The sequence below is a fragment of the Cololabis saira genome, chromosome 20, assembly GCF_033807715.1.
Source record: "Cololabis saira isolate AMF1-May2022 chromosome 20, fColSai1.1, whole genome shotgun sequence".
Lineage (NCBI taxonomy): Eukaryota > Metazoa > Chordata > Actinopteri > Beloniformes > Belonidae > Cololabis > Cololabis saira.
Window position 1 is genome coordinate 9,408,814 of NC_084606.1, and position 20,423 is coordinate 9,429,236.

The 20,423-nt window shown below is 38.4% G+C and overlaps 1 protein-coding gene across 1 annotated transcript in view; it reads left to right on the forward strand.

The window, feature by feature from the left end:
- stk26 (serine/threonine protein kinase 26) overlaps window positions 1-20,423 on the forward strand; it is a 67,161-nt gene that overhangs the window by 35,802 nt on the left and 10,936 nt on the right. Inside the window, exons 6-7 of the mRNA XM_061709935.1 lie at window positions 2,243-2,400; window positions 18,586-18,771. Of these exons, the coding sequence (XP_061565919.1) occupies window positions 2,243-2,400; window positions 18,586-18,771 (344 nt within the window). The remainder of the gene's footprint in view (window positions 1-2,242; window positions 2,401-18,585; window positions 18,772-20,423) is intronic.

A 20,423-nucleotide genomic window follows, 5' to 3' on the forward strand; every position in this document is an offset into this window, starting at 1 on the left:
GTCTGAATACTTTCTGTGTCCTCCTTAAACCCTAAACCCTGAACCTGGGAGACACGGCTGGTGGAAAATGTGTCCCATACGCCGCAAAAACTCTTAACAAGAATATTTGTCTTATTTCTATTTAAAATGTCTAATTTTTAGTAAAAGAAAATCTCATTACACTTAAAAACAGACTCATCACTGAAAAAAACAACAATTTTCACCTGTTTCAAGTAGATTTTCACTTGAAATAAGTAGAAAAATCTGCCAGTGGAACAATATTTTTTTGCTTGTAATGAGAAAATAAATCTTGTTCCACTGGCAGATTCTTCTACTTATTTCAAGTGAAAATTTACTTGAAACAGGTGAAAATTGTCAAATAACAAGTTATTTTTCTGGTAATGACTCTTGCTTTAAGTTTAATGAGATTTTTTGACTAAAAATAAGACGAATATTCCTGGTAAGAGTTTTTGCATTGAGAATCAGCTCTTCAGCGAGCTTCTTCTGTATTTTTGTATTTTGCTCAATTTATTTATTTACTAACAGCAGTTTAGAAAAGATTTATGATTATTTATTTATTTACGGTATTTGATGTTCTGGTTTTTGCTTCTCACTGTGAAATAACCCGACAGATATGATGATGATGACAATGATGTCGTAGCTTAACCTCAACCCTTAAAGTCTGCTGGTTTTACTGGACTGAATAGTTGTTTTTGCAAACTGGATTTAGGAGATTATCCATCGTTTTAGAGCAGCTGAGCTCACTTATTTAGTTATTTAGCTCTGATTAAGCGCTTTTAGAGCATTTTAGAGAAAAACTTTAGTCCAATTAATAATGCCATGACTTCTATACGTTGTCTAGTTTACAGGACGATGTAATATGTACAGTCGATTGCTAATGAAGTTAAATAAATCTTAAATCAGCGCTTAGGATTTTTAACATCTAAAACAACTAAAATATGACAGTTCGAGTTAGGCAAGGCAAGTTTATTTTTATAGCACAATTCCACACAAGGTAATTCAAAGTGTTTTACATCAACATTAAAAGCGGCAAGACACAATTAAACAGTAAATAACAAATAAAATGATAAGAAAAGAGGTAAAATAATAAATAGCACAAGTTGTTAAAAAGTAAGGGCAGTAGATACAGCAGGTACATCTCATTCTTAAAATGGCAAGATAGGGTCAAAACGTACAAAGACCAGGTCAAATACAGCTCCTCGTTCTAAGGCGATCCCGTTGATGTTGAAGCTTAAGCCAAAGTTGAATGTGAAGGAAAAGCTTTGATCGGGACTTTAACCTCTCCAGAGTTGTCCTAAATAATAATAATAATCAAAGCTGCAAGCAGCGATGAACGGACCCTCGCGTGCAATTTTCACCAATAAAGGTCAAGGACTCAAAACCGAGTCTGATGACAGCACCCACGACTCTTTATGTAAAACCATTCAAAAGTTATGGCAGAAAGTAGGAACTATCAAATATGGACCAATCAGATGAAGGGTGGGCGCGCTTTTTGGCGTCTAGCGTCGCCACGGTAACGGTTTTGACTGAGAAAAGTAATGCGCGTTGTCGCAGGATGGAGACGCACATTTTGATGTTTAACACACCTGGGTGCACGTTACGGTTCGGGCCGTATTAACGGCCGAAGAAATGGCATAAATTGCGCCAAAATTACACAATTAATTCATAATGGCCTGTTTGGCCTGTTGGGTTTTGGTCATGGCGCCAAGAGACTTTTCTTTAAGTTGCGACATGATACAGGTGTGTACCGATTTACGTGCATGTACGTCAAACCGTATTGTGGAGTTGAGGCACGAAGTTTTCTAGGGGGCGCTGTTGAGCCATTTTGCCACGCCCATTAATGCAAACCATTAAATATCAAATTTTTCTCCAGGCCTGGCTTGTGTGCAACATTTGGTGACTTTTGGGCCACGTTTATGGGGAAAAAAGGCTCTCATTTCGTCGGAAGAAAAATAAAAACAACAAGAACTCCTACAGATACAATAGGGCCTTCGCACTTTAAGTGCTCGGGCCCGAATAAAACATTTTTTCTAGTGCACTTTACATTACTGAAAATCTCAAACTGCTACAGTTTGATAATTAAAAGGAAACCGAAATAATAAAATCAAGATAAGTGATAAAAGGGATAAAAAGTCAAGACACGGCAGAAAAGAGAATAAAACAATTAAAAACAGCAACAGTGGTGCGTTATTGGAGCGCTGGTCCTCGTGCAGCAACCCAACGCTGAGCTTTGTCTCCGCAGCCGCCAACGTCCTGCTGTCGGAGCACGGCCAGGTGAAGCTGGCGGACTTCGGCGTGGCCGGCCAGCTGACGGACACGCAGATCAAAAGGGAAACCTTCGTGGGAACGCCGTTCTGGATGGCGCCCGAGGTCATCCAGCAGTCCGCCTACGACTCCAAGGTCAGACCCCTGTTTGCTCAAGCGGAGACGCCTTTGTGGACGCTGCTCATCCCGCTAAGCCCCTCAGCTGTGGCCTGTTTTCATTTGAAAACAGGGAAATACAATGACGGCCCTGCAGCTGCAGGGCCAAGAACAACAACCCCGAGTCTTTCTGTCGTCACTCAAGTGAAGATTTGACCGTATATGACTCTTGACTGGGGTTGAATTGGGTCACAAATGGATTATAAAGACTTTAATATAATATATTTATTATTGGAGGGAGGTGGACTTTGTGAAATTGGCTGCAACAGAGGGGATGATTGGTTGTGTGTATTTATATATCTATATATTCATTCTTTATGGATTACCAGGTCAAGACCAGGACCAGTTCATCTCAAGACCAAAACAAACCTAGTACGCTGCAAAAACTCAAAATCTTACCAGGAATATTAGTCTTATTTCTAGTTAAAATGTCTCATTTTTAGTCAGAAAATCTCATTACACCTAAAACAAGAGTCATTACCAGAAAAATAACTTGTTATTTGACAATTTTCACCTGTTTCAAGTAAATTTTCACTTGAAATTAGTAGAAAAATCTGCCAGTGGGACAAGATTTATCTTCTCATTACAAGCAAAAAAATCTTGTTCCACTGGCAGATTTTTCTACTTATTTTAAGTGAAAATCTACTTGAAACAGGTGAAAATTGTTGTTTTTTCCAGTGATGAGTCTTGTTTTAAGTGTAATGTAGTTTTTTGTACTAAAAATGAAACATTTTAACTAGAAATAAGACAAATATTCTTGTTAAGATTTTGAGTTTAGAGTTTTTCTTTGATTGGAAATGTTTTCATCCATCAGCTGAGATCAGATATGTGTGGCGACTGCACTAGCGCTATTTCCACACTATTGGAGGATTGACTCCAGTGCTTTTAAGGATTGACACGACTATTAACTGGTCCCAAAGTCTATGGAGGTAGATTTTCTTAATTATTCAATCAAAAAAAGATTGCTTCAATCCAAAAATATATTTTCAATTAAAAAAAAATCACTTCAATCAAAAAAAATTATTTCAATCAAAGAAAAAAGTGTTTTAATGCAAAAAAATATTTTAGACTAAAAAAAATGCATTTGAACACTGTTTTTCTTTGATTGGAAATGTTTTCTTTGATAGAAGTGACGTTTTTTTAGTTTGAAGCAACTTTTTTGATTGAAGTAGTGTTTTTTTGTGTTTGGGCCATATTATGGGTAGGACATTTGTGTCTTTATCATTTAACCAAAAAAGAAGTTGCTTCAAAAAGAAGACCGAGACAAGACCTGGACCACAAAAAAGTGGTCTTGAGACCTACAAGTTTATTGATAATTGAGGTCCAGTCGGTGAGTTACATCCATATTGGTCCCGTCTCTAAATATAGTATCTAAAATCAGTCAATCTTGTTTTTAAATCAAGATTTTAAAGTCCTTCGTCCACTTCTGTTGGATGTCAAGCGGACATCTCTTTTAGTTTGACCCCCCCATGTCTCCCTTTGGCGTCACTAAAACAGCTCTTTCGTCAGTTTGAGGATGTTAAACCGGTGCAACGGTCGGATGCTGTTGTTTTTTTGCACTTCCTAACTTTAGAGTTGCTTGTCAAAACGCCCACCAGGTCTAAAAATAAACTTTATATCTGAAATGTCCTCGTTGCTTGCAGTTTAGTTTGCATATTTCTGCCGTTTAAATTTGGCTAAACGGTCATTTGCATGTTTTCCGACGTGCACTCGGCCTCATTTGCGTGCGGTGGACGACGCAGCCGGAGTCCAGTCTTTCCAGTTTCCTGGGATTCCCTCGCCGGCCTCTCTCGTGTGCTCAGCTGCTCAGACACAGACGCCGCTACGTGCATCACTCAGGCGTGAAACGAGGTGTTCGGACCTTTCAGAGACATTCGATAGCTCCTCCTGTCGTGTTTTCAGACGCCTGCAGTCCATTTGTTCACTAATTTATTCATGACACACTGGTCTGCTCAAAGTGTCTTTACTGTTTTTATTTATTGTTGTTTTTTTGGTTTTCTACTGAGCTTTTTAGTTAAACTTTTGACTTTTGGGAAGTTTTTGGGTCTTTATTAGATTTTCCACATAATACACAAAAAACAACCAAAAAAACACACAACCAAAAACAAGACAAGGACATTAAAAAGAAAAGAAACACATTAACAAAATGAAAACAAGCTCGTAACAGAAATCATAATAACAATAACAAACTAAATAGAAAAAAAATAAATAAAATAAAAATAAGAGGCATAATAAAAATGTAAGTATTTATATAAAGTATAAATTATCTTCAGGTCACCTCACTGTATATTCATGTTTACGAAGCCTCATCAATAGCACCATTTTTAAGAAAAGCTAAGAACTTTCCCCATATACAGGACTGTCTCAGAAAACTAGAATATTGTTATAAAGTTTATTTTCTGTAATGCAATTTATAAAAAAATAAAAATTCATAGTCATACAGTCATACATTCTGGATTCATTACAAATCAACTGAAATATTGCAAACCTTTTATTATTTTAATATTTGCTGATTATGGCTTACAGTTTAAGATTAAGATTCCCAGAATATTCTAATTTTTTGAGATAGGATATTTGAGTTTTCTTAAGCTGTAAACCATGATCATCAATATTAAAATAATAAAAGGCTTGCAATATTTCAGTTGATTTGTAATGAATCCAGAATGTATGACATTTTTGTTTTTGTAATTGCATTACAGAAAATCACAATATTCTAATTTTCTGAGACAGTCCTGTATCATCAAATTCAAAGGGCTTTTTCTGGACACAGTAGATGAGTTTTTCTCCATTTTGGGTTGTTTTTAACATCTGTTGTCCTTAAACTCTATAAAAAGACCTTTGCAACGTCATCCTCAACTCCCTGAAGATCTGAGTTCAGGGCCATTTCCTTGGATTTATCGAGGACTCGTCTCGCTTTGACCCCAGTTAGTCCATAAATGGGCGAATAAACGGGTCTGGTGGGATCAGTCCGCCGTCCTTCAGCTCCAGCTCGCTGTTCTGGCTTCACTTCAGCTCTGGTTGAATATGTCCGTCCATCCAGTTTCATCTGATAGATAGAATTTGAAGAGGCCGGAGGATTTTCCCAGGATTCTTCTGGGCCCAGACCTGGTCGTGGGGGTTTGTTTGTACGATTAAAGGCACAAAAAAATCATATTACTTCTTACACGGCAGCGATTATACTGTCTTATTACCAGGGGTGAAAGTAGATTAAAGTTCCTGTACTACGACCCCAACCTTCATGGCTTTTTCTCCTCCCACCACCAGCTTCTTCATCCCCGGACACGCATTAAATTTTTTAACGCCTGTACGGTGTAGAAATTAGAAACACTTGACACTGTGTAGGCCTATAGCAAATGATTTATTTAAATGGTGTAAATAAAGGCCAGTCCGGACCAAGGATTGTCACAGAATAATTTGTAAATGTTGACAAAATTTTCAAAATCGTAACAATTTGTTTTGTTTCAAATTAGAATATTTACAGTTAAATTCATCAGCAGCTGAACAGTTAACAAGTCTCTGTCTTTGAATTTTCAGAACATTGGGCACATAAATGAAAAAATAGATGATGATGAGTAAAATATCTCTTACAATGTGTGCATTGAAATGGAAGATAACTTCTTAAGCATTTTTTTCATCAAAGCAAAACACTTAAAACATAAAAAAAAAACGTTACTTCAACATTTTTGCTGCTTTTTTATTTTTTTTTCCTGAAACGAGGAATGAAAACCAATCACAAATATCATCTTTGTGATTATTTGGCGTGTGATTATTTACCAGCATATTTGAAATATGCTGGTAATGTGTCAGCCAACCACAGAAATCTTTGGAATTTTGGTGGAATCATTTATTATTTGGCCTTGCCCGTCGGTGCAAATGACATAAATAAAGTGCGTGGTTTGGTCGTGAAAAAATAAAAAGTCAAAATCAAACGCTCCCTTCCATGCATTGTGTGTGTTTAGGAAGTAAAGACTGGAATACGCTATTCACAAAAGAACAAATAGTGGGGTTTTACTAATATTTATATAGTTCAAATATAAAAAAAATTATTTGTACGAAAAAACAGGTCGGGACTCTTAGTGTAGCAGGATTACATCGCTATGTCCTTCTCTCCTCGCTCTGTCTTTGTGATAGGTTTATATAACTGTATGTCCAACAAAGCAGAGCCATAGAGTCATGGCTGAGCGGTCAGCGCCGCCGTCCTTGGTGTGAGAGATCGAGAGTTCGAGACCCGCTGTATGCGAAGTATACTGGCCGGGTTTCCCAGATCCGACCTCTCTTAAGGACTTAAGAGAGGTTCAAAGAAGGTTTCACTTAAGAGAGGACCCTAAGATACGGGTGTTTCCCAGATGACTTCTTAACACCGTTCTTTAGTTTCGCTCTTTCAGAAGCTCTTTGGAGCAGCTGTCCGGTTCTGAAACCAAATCAATCGATGCCAGGCAAATCGATCACCGATCACTATCAGCGCATTTTCACACGCAGCACTGCTACCTAACGCACTAATTCACTGCTGCTTGTGCGTTATAATGAAAAATTAAGATGATAAATATAATTCAATGACCCTTTTTCATCCAAACGGTGCGTTACTCCGTTATTTCTGGCTACAGTGAGGCTTTTTTTCCCCACACGCAGAGACCGGGAGGAAACGTGGTGGGCGTGCGTGTGCGTTCAAAAACATGAAGCAAGAGAAGGCGAGTTTCGCAAATCGCAACGTGGAATTACAGCAATCCCTGGTTTTGCGCAGGGGTTATGTTCCAAAAAGAACCCGTGATAAGTGAAATTCTTTTTACAATTATAGAGGGCTTCAGATTGCAGAGATCATCCCCGCCACGCACGTATTCCTGCTCTTCTGATGCTGCTGCATCCCGCAGGTGGGTTTTTTCAAGAGAAGAAAATAGTTATGGGTCGTTGTCTTCGCTCTTTTTTCTTCTGGGCAAAAAGATTCTTTAATATAAACCGACACCGTTGATTATATTTGAGACTGTAATGAACGATTCATCAAAGGATCCCGTTGATCAGCTGCTGCTTCCCTGTCATCACATAGATGCGCTCGGGCGCGGCGCAGGAGGATCGGTGTCCCGGCTGCCTGGACAGCGCGGTCCGACACACGTCCAGGAGATTGAAGTGCTGACGCACGAATGCGTTCATAAAAACAGTTCTGCTTCGCGCACGGTGACGCGGTTGATTTGCAGCGAGAACATGCTGTATAGCAGCCAAATCATCAAATAAATGATATTCATGATGATCGTTTTATTTGTGCGCATAAAGCATATACAGGAACACACTTGTTATTCCTTATTTTTCTTTTTTTTCCCCCCTTTGCTGTCACCAATAAATGCTAAACAATATAAATCTAAAGTATAAAATAGATCAAAACTTGTGCGGGGTGCATTGTTTTAATATCTCATTGCTTGGTGTGATATTGATTTGCCTGACGCGGCTGGATCTGTGAGTCTTTGTTCACTAAGATGGTTGTAAAGACTGGGTCAGCAGCATCTTTCATTTCCTTCTTAATGAAAGACATACTTAAGCTAAGAGCGACTCTGGGAAACGCGATTTTCTGTCACAGGCTCCTTAAGAAGGTTTGAAAGAAGTCTTTCGCTGTTAAGAACTACTTAACTGATCTGGGAAACCCGGCCACTGTCTGTAAATCTTTTTTTTTTCTTCCCGGTACTGCGTTCCGGCACTGAATCTTTTGGTGGTACGGAGTACCGGATCGTACCGGCTTACTTTCACCTAGGGCTGAAACGATTCCTCGAGTAATTCGATTACAAAAAATGATCGAGGAATTTTCTGTGCCTCGAGGAATCGTTTAATTTTGCAGCTCAAAGCATCGTTTTACGCCCGGACTACATTTAATGCGGCACTACGCGCTGACGCCGCGCACATAAAGGAAGAAGAAAGAGGCAGCGGATATGTCTGGTTTTTGTAACATGCTCAGGCAGTCTGCAATGGCCCAGACGGGAGACACATGTAGCTCAGTGCTTAACTTTTATTTTCAATCCACACTATATTCTTCTGGTCCGTTCTCCTACATGTTCCCCCTCTAACCCGGTACATACATAGGTTCCTCTAAACATCTGTTCCCGCTACAGTTTTAACTAAAAGAAAAGGCAGAAAATGTCAGAAAAATAAAAACGTAATAAAGCTAACTGGGTAGTTTTCAATTTTAGCTCTGTAGTCATTCGTGGATAAAACAAGCAGCACTGGAGCCTAATGTGCTCCAATACAGCAGGGCTCAATTTTATTTTGAACACTGCCAAAACTCAAAATCTTATACTTTAACTTAAAACTTAACTAGAACTTAAAATTTGCTTGACACAAATGAAAATTCAATTGAAACACGTGGGAGAAACACCTAACCTTTTAAGTTATGTCTGTTATCAGGTGTAATGGCATTTTTAGGTTAGAAATAAGAAAACTTCTTGGTAAGATCCTTAGTTTTTTGAGTGAAGGCAGTGAATTTGGTCAACTGGTGTCAGTTCAGGGTTTTTAAATGCACAGCCATGAACCTACTGTATTATATAATTTAGTCTTAGTGATGTCAATTAACATCTAACATCTTATGTATATTTATAATTGCCCCCCCCTGCTTATTACTCACAGCTGGTGTCTTTTACATAAGAGTTGACTTGTTTTTGGAGCCGGCCCTCTAGAGGTCAATCAGGGAACTGCAGTCTTGTTGTTCTGCTGCGTGAAGCGGATGCAGAGTCGGCTGCAAGCAGAAGCTGTCGAGGTTGAGGTTTCCAGAGACCAGAGGAAGTTTAAACCACACCGTCTGAATGCTGGGAAATGTTCCCTCAGCTATAAGATTTACAAAGGCCTCCATACTCTCTCAGATTAAACTCAGAGAGGTTGAGCGGAGAGGAACGGTGAGGGGCTGCAGAGCTTTTCCACCACAGGGCAGGTCACCGTTACCTGTCAACTAGGGGTGGGTATTGGGAAGGACCTCACGATACGATACGCATCACGATACTTGAGCCACGATACGATACACATTGCGATATCCCGATTATGCGATATCCCGATTATTATATTCTACATAGTTCACCGAAAAATTTAAAAATGCATTACACATCTTAAAATACAAGTTGTATATATGTACATCAGATGATAGTGATGGATCTTAAAATCTGAGTTGCACGTTCATCAGATTATAGTGACAATTCATGGGACAAACTGAGTCAAAACAATGTTTTATTATAACTATACAAGCTAAAGTTACAACATACTTGTATATGTTTTTCATATTATTTACATCATATGAAATTAACATTACATTTAGTATGAGGTTGCTTTAATTATGTGGCAAATGATAATAAACACAAGAAAGATGGGTACTAAAACCAAGGACAGGCACAGTGATCAGTCAGTATAGATATAAATCCATAAATAAATAAACCTCTGTCCATTAGTTTTCATTTTTTAAGGACAGGCAATTGTGTTATATAAAAAATAAATTATAAAATGAAATAAAACGTGAAATAAAACCTGAGCTCAGTGCAGGGCCCTCCCAGGGTTGGTAGAGAGTGGCAATGCCCAGGACTGTCACTTAGGTAGGAGCACTGGGTGATATAATGGGAAAAAATCGGGGATAAAAAAAAAAAAATTTTTTTTTTTTAAATCGATATTCAAATTTTTAATATCGATATTGAATCGGCTGGAAAAGTATCGCGATATATTGCCATATCGATATTTTTGCCCACCCCTACTGTCAACGGATAGCTGGTAGTTTGAGTCCTAGTTGTGTCGCCCGCCGGGACTGCATGTGGCATCATGGGGTTTGTTGTTGCTAGGCAACGGATCAAACCCCCTTAAAGTCGTATCTGCTGATGCCCGTTGATGGAGATCTGCTGGATGCCGTCATTTGGGGATTAATAAAGTATTATTGAGTTAAATCTAATCAACGTGATCATAGATGGCAGTTTTTTTAAATCTCAGACTTGAATTGTCCCTCTGAGACGGAGGAGGAGGATGCATCTCCAGGCCTTGCTCCGATCTCTGAAGTGTAAGGAGACGAATCGTAACTCGTTGAAACACCAGCGTCAGCTTGGAAACGCTACAGACACTGACGTAACCTGATGAGCTGGAACAAGTTTACAAAGATAATAGAGCCGTTGTACCAGAGTTCGATCTGGACCAGGTGTGAGATGATCTCACTTCAACTAAGTCCAATTATTGTAAAAAAAAAAACAACAAAAAAACTAAGTCGGAGAAGTCAAAATGCTTTGGGAGTTTTCACCTCATTGAAGAATGTGATGTAAACGCCGACAAACGAGGAAATCCCTGCTAGAAAAGTGGTTTTCATGTCGTCTTAAGTTAAGATAAAGAGTCTTGGCAGCGAGCTGTCGTATACTTCTTCTTTTATTTATTGTTTAACCCACTAACGGGGTTCTGGACTGGTCCTGGTTCCAGTTGGTTTAACTGACTCCTGCAGGGACAGTCTGGTTTTCCTCCTGATGCAGAACCTCGTACGTCGCTCCGGTCACGGGTTTAGATTTACCTGGACGTCCAAAAGAACTGGTGCCGTTTTATTTCTGAGAAATCACAGACTTGCACTTTTGGATGACGACGGCTGATCTGGGTCAACCTGGACCAGGAAGTCCTAACACTCAGTGTTTAAACGCCACCATTGTTGGTTATTATTTTACGGAGGAGTATTAGGGCAAGGCAGGAGAAAAATAAAAATAATATTTTAGAAGAGGAAGATTTTTTTCTCATTATGCACTTCGAGAAAAAAGTCGAAATGTCGAGAAAAAAGTTGAAAGGTCGAGATTAATGTTGAAGTACAATTTCGAGAAAAAAGTCGAAATGTTGAGAAAAAAGTCAAAATGTTGAGAAAAAAGTCAAAATGTCGAGAAAAAAGTCAAAATGTCGAGAAAAAAGTCAAAATGTTGAGAAAAAAGTCAAAATGTCGGGAAAAAAGTCAAAATGTCGTGAAAAAAGTCAAAATGTCGAGAAAAAAGTCGAAATGTCGAGAAAAAAGTCGAAATGTCGAGAATAATGTTGAAGTACAATCTCGAGAAAAAAGTCGAAATGTCGAGAAAAAAGTCGAAATGTCGAGAAAAAAGTCGAAATGTTGAGAAAATGTCAAAATGTTGAGAAAAAGTCGAAATGTGGAGAAAAAAAGTCCAAATGTTGAGAATAATGTTGAAGTACAATCGCGAGAAAAAAGTCAAAATGTTGAGAAAAAAGTCAAAATGTCGAGAAAAAAGTCAAAATGTTGAGAAAAAAGTCAAAATGTCGAGAAAAAAGTCAAAATGTCGAGAAAAAAGTCAAAATGTCGAGAAAAAAGTCGAAATGTCGAGAAAAAAGTCGAAATGTCGAGAATAATGTTGAAGTACAATCTCGAGAAAAAAGTCGAAATGTCGAGAAAAAAGTCGAAATGTCGAGAATAATGTTGAAGTACAATTTCGAGAAAAAAGTCGAAATGTTGAGAAAAAGGTAAAAATTTTGTGAATAAAGCTGAAATGTTGAGAAAAAAGGCAAAATTGCACCTTTTATTCTTGAAATTGTAATTCAACATTATTCTCGACATTTCGACTTTTTTCTCCACATTTCGACTTTTTTCTCAAAGTGCACAATAAAAAATTTTTTTCCCCTCTCAAATATCTTTTCTCCTGCATGGCCTAATATTCTTCCGTATTATTTAAGCTTGTGCTGTTGGAGCTTTCACTAGACAAAGATATAAATAGATAAGACATTTCCTTTTCACTTAAATCTGCATCATCTCTGCTTCTGTGAGCTTCTGTACTTCTGGACGTCCCAACTTAGACGAGTGTTGGTGCTAGTTTCATGTTGAAGCTCCATCTCAGCGGATTATTGCTCCTCCAGCCCTTCGGGGGGGAATGTCAAGGTTTTCCCAGCGGAGGAATATAAACTCCTCCAGCTCAGATCCCCAATGAAGTGGTTTGTCTGGGTCTTGGAGGAACACCGACTCCTCTGAGTCTCTTCTGAGTGATGAAACTTCCCGTCAGACATTGAGGGAGAGTCCCGTCACCCTTGTACCTACGTAGGGCTGGGGATCGATTCAAATGTCAAGAATCAATTTGATTCCGATTCTTAAGATTCAGGATTGATTATCAACATTTGATTCGATTCTGATATCGATTTGGGTTAGTGTTATTAAAACTGTTTTTTGAGCTGTTGCATGAATTATATGTAGTTATGCAACATATTACTACTAGTATTATATTGAGATTAAACAGCAAGTATTGGCAGCTAATGATGCTGTAAGGACCAATCAGCTCCCAGAATGCTGATAGAACTGCTTTCAGAAACATCGTGGGTCAGAATTACCAAACAGATCCAGGGAGGAAACAGAGACGGATGAAATCGGTTTTATTTTTCCCACATTCCGTTTTAATTTTTTCCATTTTCGGTCTATTTCAGTTTTTAGTTTTTGAGAATTAGTTTTTTAGCATTTTATGCAAATGTGACCTCAAGACAGTATATAAAGTAATGAAATATAGACAATTTATGCAATTATAACTGAAAACTTTAATATTTTCATACCTTTAAACATAGTTAAAGGCAAAAACATGGCACCAGTTATTCTTGTGTCCAACAAAACATTCCTTTTTTTGGGCATAAAAAAAACAAAAAAAACAAAAGTTGTAATGATGAAAAAAAATCGATCTTTAGACCTATGAATCGATTTTCAGGGAATTAATATGAGAATCGATTCTAAATCGATTTGGAAAATCGATTTTTTTCAACACAGGCCTAGTCCTATGACATGGTTCTGTTGGTCTCCAACCGTCCCTGGCCACAGGTTGTTTATTTATTGTTTACTGACTTTAACGGATAAAAAGAGCGGTTTCAGAGGATCTCCTGGTTAAACTTGACGTGTCGGTTTCCTCCACCACGCTGTCGTGACATGTGTTTACCGCGGGCTGACATACGGCTGGCAGAGAAACCCAGCATCCTGTCGTAACCCGACCCGTGTGTGTGTGTGTGTGTGTGTGTGTGTGTGTGTGTGTGTGTGTGTGTGTGTGTGTGTGTGTGTGTGTGTGTGTGTGTGTGTGTGTGTGTGTGTGTGTGTGTGTGTGTGTGTGTGTGTGGGTGTGTGTGTGTGGGTGTGTGTGTGTGTGTGTGTGGTGTCGTCTACCAGCCGGGTCGCAGCTGTTGGAGCGAGACAACGACATCCAACCTGAACCGTGTCTGCTGTCGTGTTTGTTCGGTCCCTCAATCATCCTCATGTTCAGACCGTGTCATGTTTGGATTTGTCTCATGATCACAAGCAGGCCTGTGTTGAAAACATCGATTTTCCGATTCTAAATCAATTCTCATATTAATTCCTAAAAATCGATTTGTATGTCCAAAGATCGATTTTTTTTTTTTTTTTTTTTTTTTTTTTTCATCATTACATTTTTCATCATTCACAATTTCTAAATGTTATATTAGTTCAATGAAGTTCATATTATCTATATTTACTATAGAGGGTCTGCATTGACATCACTTCCACACTGGACCAGCCCCCTTACTCACACTGAGTGGCAAAATATTAGGGGTGGAACAATATATCGTGCCACGAAATTTCGCGATACAAAAACGTCACGATACGTGTCGTGGAGGTGACAAAGTGTATCGCGATATTGGGTTATTAATATTAATCTATTGTGTTGACTAGTAACGCACATCCGACCGCTCCTCGACCCGCGGACCAAAATCTTCCTCCGCTCAGAAGAAACTAGTACCGTTTTGGTCCCGATCACGGGACTCTTGCTGGGTTTTGAGCTCTGAACTTTTACTTATGTAAGGCTGGTGTAGAGTTAAGCCTTACCTTATTAAATTAAACCTTTTTGGGGTCGTGAGTAGGATAAACACGGGGACAACTTCTGCTGAGTTCCAGTGTACTTTAATGTCCCTCAACAGCGTAGGATTTTAGAACATCAACACAGCACCTAGTGCTGTACTGTGGCGTATCACTCCGCCCAATCTAAACCAGACTAATCACTACAGATAAACTGACTAGTGTCATTATAGTCCCTGATTTACATCAGAATATAAAAGATATATTTATAAAATAATGAACCCTGAATTACCAAAATAACCTTAACAAAAATAAATCTCCTCTTACACTTATAAGGTGAGCATGAATCAATTTTTTCATGATTTTTTTATTTACTTTTATTTATTTATTTAATTTTAGTTGTTAAATTTCTGGAAAGGAAAAAAGTCAAATCATACATGAGAGAAACTATTCAGTTTGTATTTGTAAATATTTGTACTTGTATGAAACTGAAGATGCATAATGCAAACCTGACATTTACTTTTTAGTTTAGTTGCTTTTTAAAACTTAAACAGTTATAAAGCATTACAAACTGTAACAATAGGGCAAACGCACAGCATTGTTTTGTATTTTGTCTTTCAAATAAAAGACCATTTTTTCCAGTCATATGTTCCTCATTCAAGGTTGTTAAAAGATACTGCTATAATATCGTATCGTTATCGTGACCTCAATATGGTGTATCGTACCGTATCATGAGATTAGTGTATCGTTACACCCCTACAAAAAAAAAAAAAAAAGAATATATATATATATATATATATATATATATATATATATATATATATATTGAAAATATGTCCATATCTCATCTCGTCGTTTCCAATCACCGCTGCCGCCAGGGTCCGTCATCCTACCGGACTGTGTGACTGTGACGCCGCCGTGTTGCATTCAGGTGCTGCAGGTGATGCCAGGTGACCCAACAAGGACAGGTTGCAGCTGATATTTTTAACTTTTTGACAGACATGTCAAAGGCAAAGGCAGGCAGAAATGTCATGCATTTTGAACCTCTTACCCACTAACATTTTCGTCTAGTCTCGTCAACGAAAACTCAAAAACGTCTCGTCATGTCCACGTTAAGCTCGTCACCCACTCGTTATCGTCATGAAAAAAAGGTTGGGCTCCCTAAAGACCCGGTCCCACGTGCACCGCTGAAGTCACGGCTCTCCAGGTTTCTGACGAGTCTGACAGCCATGAATAAAACTTCTCTAGTCTGGAGTCCCCGGCCAGGGTGGGCGGGGTTAGACAGGACCTCCCTTGGCCGTTCTTATCAGGCCTGCAGGGCCTTCCTGTCTGCAGCCGAGCAGCCGAGCAGCCGAGCAGCCGAGCAGCCGAGCAGCCGAGCAGCCGAGCAGCCGAGCAGCCGAGCAGCCGAGCAGCCAGACTCCCGGACCAGCATGCTCTCTGTTCCTCAAGTCACTGTAGTTCTGCTGGTGTTGCTGAGAGGAATAAAAACCACACTAAAATGTAGATTACAAAATAAAAACTCTGCTAAAATGTGTCTTCATTTTCGTTGACCAAAACAAGACGAAATGTTGTAACAAAGATCCTTAATGTCCATGTTTTCAGTAGTTTCTCTGGTTTAATGTCCATGTTTTCAGTAGTTTCTCTGGTTTAATGTCCATGTTTTCAGTAGTTTCTCTGGTTTAATGTCCATGTTTTCAGTAGTTTCTCTGGTTTAATGTCCATGTTTTCAGTAGTTTCTGGTTTAATGTCCATGTTTTCAGTAGTTTCTCTGGTTTAATGTCCATGTTTTCAGTAGTTTCTCTGGTTTAATGTCCATGTTTTCAGTAGTTTCTCTGGTTTAATGTCCATGTTTTCAGTAGTTTCTCTGGTTTAATGTCCATGTTTTCAGTAGTTTCTCTGGTTTAATGTCCATGTTTTCAGTAGTTTCTGGTTTAATGTCCATGTTTTCAGTAGTTTCTCTGGTTTAATGTCCATGTTTTCAGTAGTTTCTCTGGTTTAATGTCCATGTTTTCAGTAGTTTCTTTGATTTAATGTCCATGTTTTCAGTAGTTTCTCTGGTTTAATGTCCATGTTTTCAGTAGTTTCTGGTTTAATGTCCATGTTTTCAGTAGTTTCTCTGGTTTAATGTCCATGTTTTCAGTAGTTTCTCTGGTTTAATGTCCATGTTTTCAGTAGTTTCTCTGGTTTAATGTCCATGTTTTCAGTAGTTTCTGGTTTAATGTCCATGTTTTCAGTAGTTTCTCTGGTTTAATGTCCATGTTTTCAGTAGTTTCTCTGGTTTAATGTCCATGTTTTCAGTAGTTTCTCTGGTTTAATGTCCATGTTTTCAGTAGTTTCTCTGGTTTAATATCCATGTTTTCAGTAGTTTCTCTGGTTTAATGTCCATGTTTTCAGTAGTTTCTGGTTTAATGTCCATGTTTTCAGTAGTTTCTCTGGTTTAATGTCCATGTTTTCAGTAGTTTCTCTGGTTTAATGTCCATGTTTTCAGTAGTTTCTCTGGTTTAATGTCCATGTTTTCAGTAGTTTCTGGTTTAATGTCCATTTTTTCAGTAGTTTCTCTGGTTTAATGTCCATGTTTTCAGTAGTTTCTCTGGTTTAATGTCCATGTTTTCAGTAGTTTCTGGTTTAATGTCCATGTTTTCAGTAGTTTCTCTGGTTTAATGTCCATGTTTTCAGTAGTTTCTGGTTTAATGTCCATGTTTTCAGTAGTTTCTCTGGTTTAATGTCCATGTTTTCAGTAGTTTCTCTGGTTTAATGTCCATGTTTTCAGTAGTTTCTGGTTTAATGTCCATGTTTTCAGTAGTTTCTCTGGTTTAATGTCCATGTTTTCAGTAGTTTCTCTGGTTTAATGTCCATGTTTTCAGTAGTTTCTCTGGTTTAATGTCCATGTTTTCAGTAGTTTCTCTGGTTTAATGTCCATGTTTTCAGTAGTTTCTCTGGTTTAGTTCTGCTGGGTGACGTTAGTCCTCAATCCCAGTCGCTGCAGCAGGAATCAGATCCAGAAGATGCAGCTGCAGAGTTAGAGGCTGATGCCGTTAACGCAGAGATCTAGTTAACGTTATTAAAAACAAAGTTACATAGAGAAACGCGGGGATCTGCTCTGGGGCTGGAGAAGAAGAAGAAGAACCATCTTTGGATACACTTTCCTACATAGACGTGGAAAAGAAAACCCAATGTGTCGAAGAAGGAAAGGTGCAGAGGAGAGGAGAAAATGAGGAAAGAAGGAGAAATAGAGAAGGTATGAAGAAACAAAGGAAGCAAGGTATGAATTAAAAGGAAGGAAGGAAAGTAAGGAAATCAAGGGGAAAGGGATGAAGGAAAGGTGCAGAGGAGAAAATTAGGAAGGAAGGAAGGAAGGAAGGAAGGAAGGAAGGAAGGAAGGAAGGAAGGAAGGAAGGAAGGAAGGAAGGAAGGAAGGAAGGAAGGAAGGAAGGAAGGAAGGAAGGAAGGAAGGAAGGAAGGAAGGAAGGAAGGAAGGAAGGAAGGAAGGAAGGAAGGAAGGAAGGAAGGAAGGAAGGAAGGAAGGAAGGAAGGAAGGAAGGAAGGAAGGAAGGAAGGAAGGAAGGAAGGAAGGAAGGAAGGAAGGAAGGAAGGAAGGAAGGAAGGAAGGAAGGAAGGAAGGAAGGAAGGAAGGAAGGAAGGAAGGAAGGAAGGAAGGAAGGAAGGAAGGAAGGAAGGAAGGAAGGAAGGAAGGAAGGAAGGAAGGAAGGAAGGAAGGAAGGAAGGAAGGAAGGAAGGAAGGAAGGAAGGAAGGAAGGAAGGAAGGAAGGAAGGAAGGAAGGAAGGAAGGAAGGAAGGAAGGAAGGAAGGAAGGAAGGAAGGAAGGAAGGAAGGAAGGAAGGAAGGAAGGAAGGAAGGAAGGAAGGAAGGAAGGAAGGAAGGAAGGAAGGAAGGAAGGAAGGAAGGAAGGAAGGGAGGGAGGGAGGGAGGGAGGGAGGAAGGAAGGGGTAGAGAAGGAAGACAGAAATGAAGGAGTATGTTAAGAAAAATGTACTCGGAAAAGAAAAGGACGGGGAGAAATGCGGAAAAATAAATACGTTGTAAACTCAAATGAGAGTCTTCTGTATCTGGAATGAATGTATTCTTGAGTGTATAAGGTAACAATAATATAATAATAAGATAACCTTGTTTGAATTGTAAAATGGGTTTGGATAAATACAATCTCTGACTAAAATAAGACTAAAATGCTCAGACTTTTAGTCGACTGAAACTTGACACGACTAAAAGGAGAATGAACGTGACTAAAACTAATAAAAACTAAAATGATAGCTGGACCTAAAGACTAGACTAAAACTCTAATTGAAACAGGCTGACAGAAACAACACTAGTCCAAACTTAATAAAACCACTCAAGCTTCAGAAGTTCAGTTTGTATTTCTTATGTTATTCTTCTTTTGTGTGTCCCTGCAGGCGGATATTTGGTCTCTGGGCATCACAGCCATCGAGCTGGCGAAGGGCGAGCCGCCCAACTCCGACATGCACCCCATGAGAGTCCTGTTCCACATCCCCAAGTCCCCGCCGCCCACGCTGACGGGGGAGTTCTCCAAGAGCTTCAAGGAGTTCACCGAGGCCTGTCTCAACAAGGACCCCACCTTCGTAAGAGACACGCACGCACAATTCAATTCACTTTTATTTGTTAGACAGGGACTGTACATATTAATAGACACAAGTGTAAATATGTATGGTTTAGGGCTGTTCGATTTTGCCCAAAAATAAAATCTCGATTTTTTTCTCTCAAAATCCGATTTTCGATTACGATTATTTTGTGAATTGACAAAAGACAAAGAAATGATTTCAAATATGCTGTTTTTTTATTGAACATTTGCCCCATTGGGCTTTAAGTGCAAACTTTGCTCTTATTAAACCAAAAATGAATGAATAAAGTGCAAAACTCTGTAAAATAAGTTGAAAAAAAGTTTTAAAAAATATAATAAAAAGTTTTATCTCTGAAAAAAAAAATCAGCAAATCAGCACTTGCAAAATTACAGTAAGTTATATTTCCAATTAAATAAAACAAGACATTTTCTAATTAAACTAAACTGGGTCTTTGCATGCTAAATAATAATGCAACCCATGAAGGAGGTGGAGGTGTGTAATGTCAGTCATTACATTTGCTTGTATTGAGAGGTATTTAATTTTATCATTAATATGGTATCAATCATTAATATGTGTGCAGACAAGGTAAAAAAAAAAATAAAAAAAAAAGTGAAAAATCGATTTTACGATTTTCACGTTTTAACATCGTTCTAATTACATAATCGCGATTACGATTTAAAATCGATTAATCGAACAGCCCTAGTATGGTTATAACCAGAGGCTAATTTGCACCATTCGTCCCTGCGGCAAATTAATGCCAGACACAGAATCGGACGTCAGCAGACAAAGTAGACAAGATAGACATCCATACCAACAAAAACACGACATTAAAAGATACGACAGAACTAGATAAAAATCATTAAGCAATAAAACAAGTTGCAATTGATAAACCAGTAAGTGACCATAAAGTTAAAGTGCTAAGTGCTTAAGTGCAACACACACATACACGGTTCTGCATGTTGTTTTTGTTCTTTTTGTGAAGTTAAAAGCCTGCGGTGAACCCGGTGTGGTTCACAAACTACATTTCCATTTCATTCACAGGAAAACTGCCGTTACCTCGTGATTTTTCCTAATATTTAAGATCAGATAAAGGACTAGTAGCAGGGCTGGGGATTGATTCAAATGTCAAGAATCGATTTGATTCTTAAGATTCAGAATCGATTATCAAGATTTGATTCGATTCCGATATTGATTTGGGTTAGTGTTATTAAAACTGTTTTTTCAGCTGTTGCATGAATTATATGACTGTAGTTATGCAACATATTAATACTAGTATTATATTGAGATTCAACAGCAAGTATTGCAGCTAATGATGCTGTAAGGACCAATCAGCTCCCAGAATGCTGATAGAACTGCTTTCAGAAACATTGTGGGTCAGAATTACCAAACAGATCCAGAGAGGAAACAGAGACGGATGAAATCGGTTTTATTTTTTTTACCACATTCCGTTTTAATTTTTTCCCTTTTCGGCCTATTTCGGTTTTTAATTTTTGAGAATTTGGTTTTCAGCATTTTATGCAAATGTAACCCCAAGACGGGATATAAAGTAATGAAATATAGACAATTTATGCAATTATTACTGAAAACTTTAATGTTTTCATACCTTTAAACATATTTTAAGGTAAAAACATGGCACTAGTTATTCTTGTGTC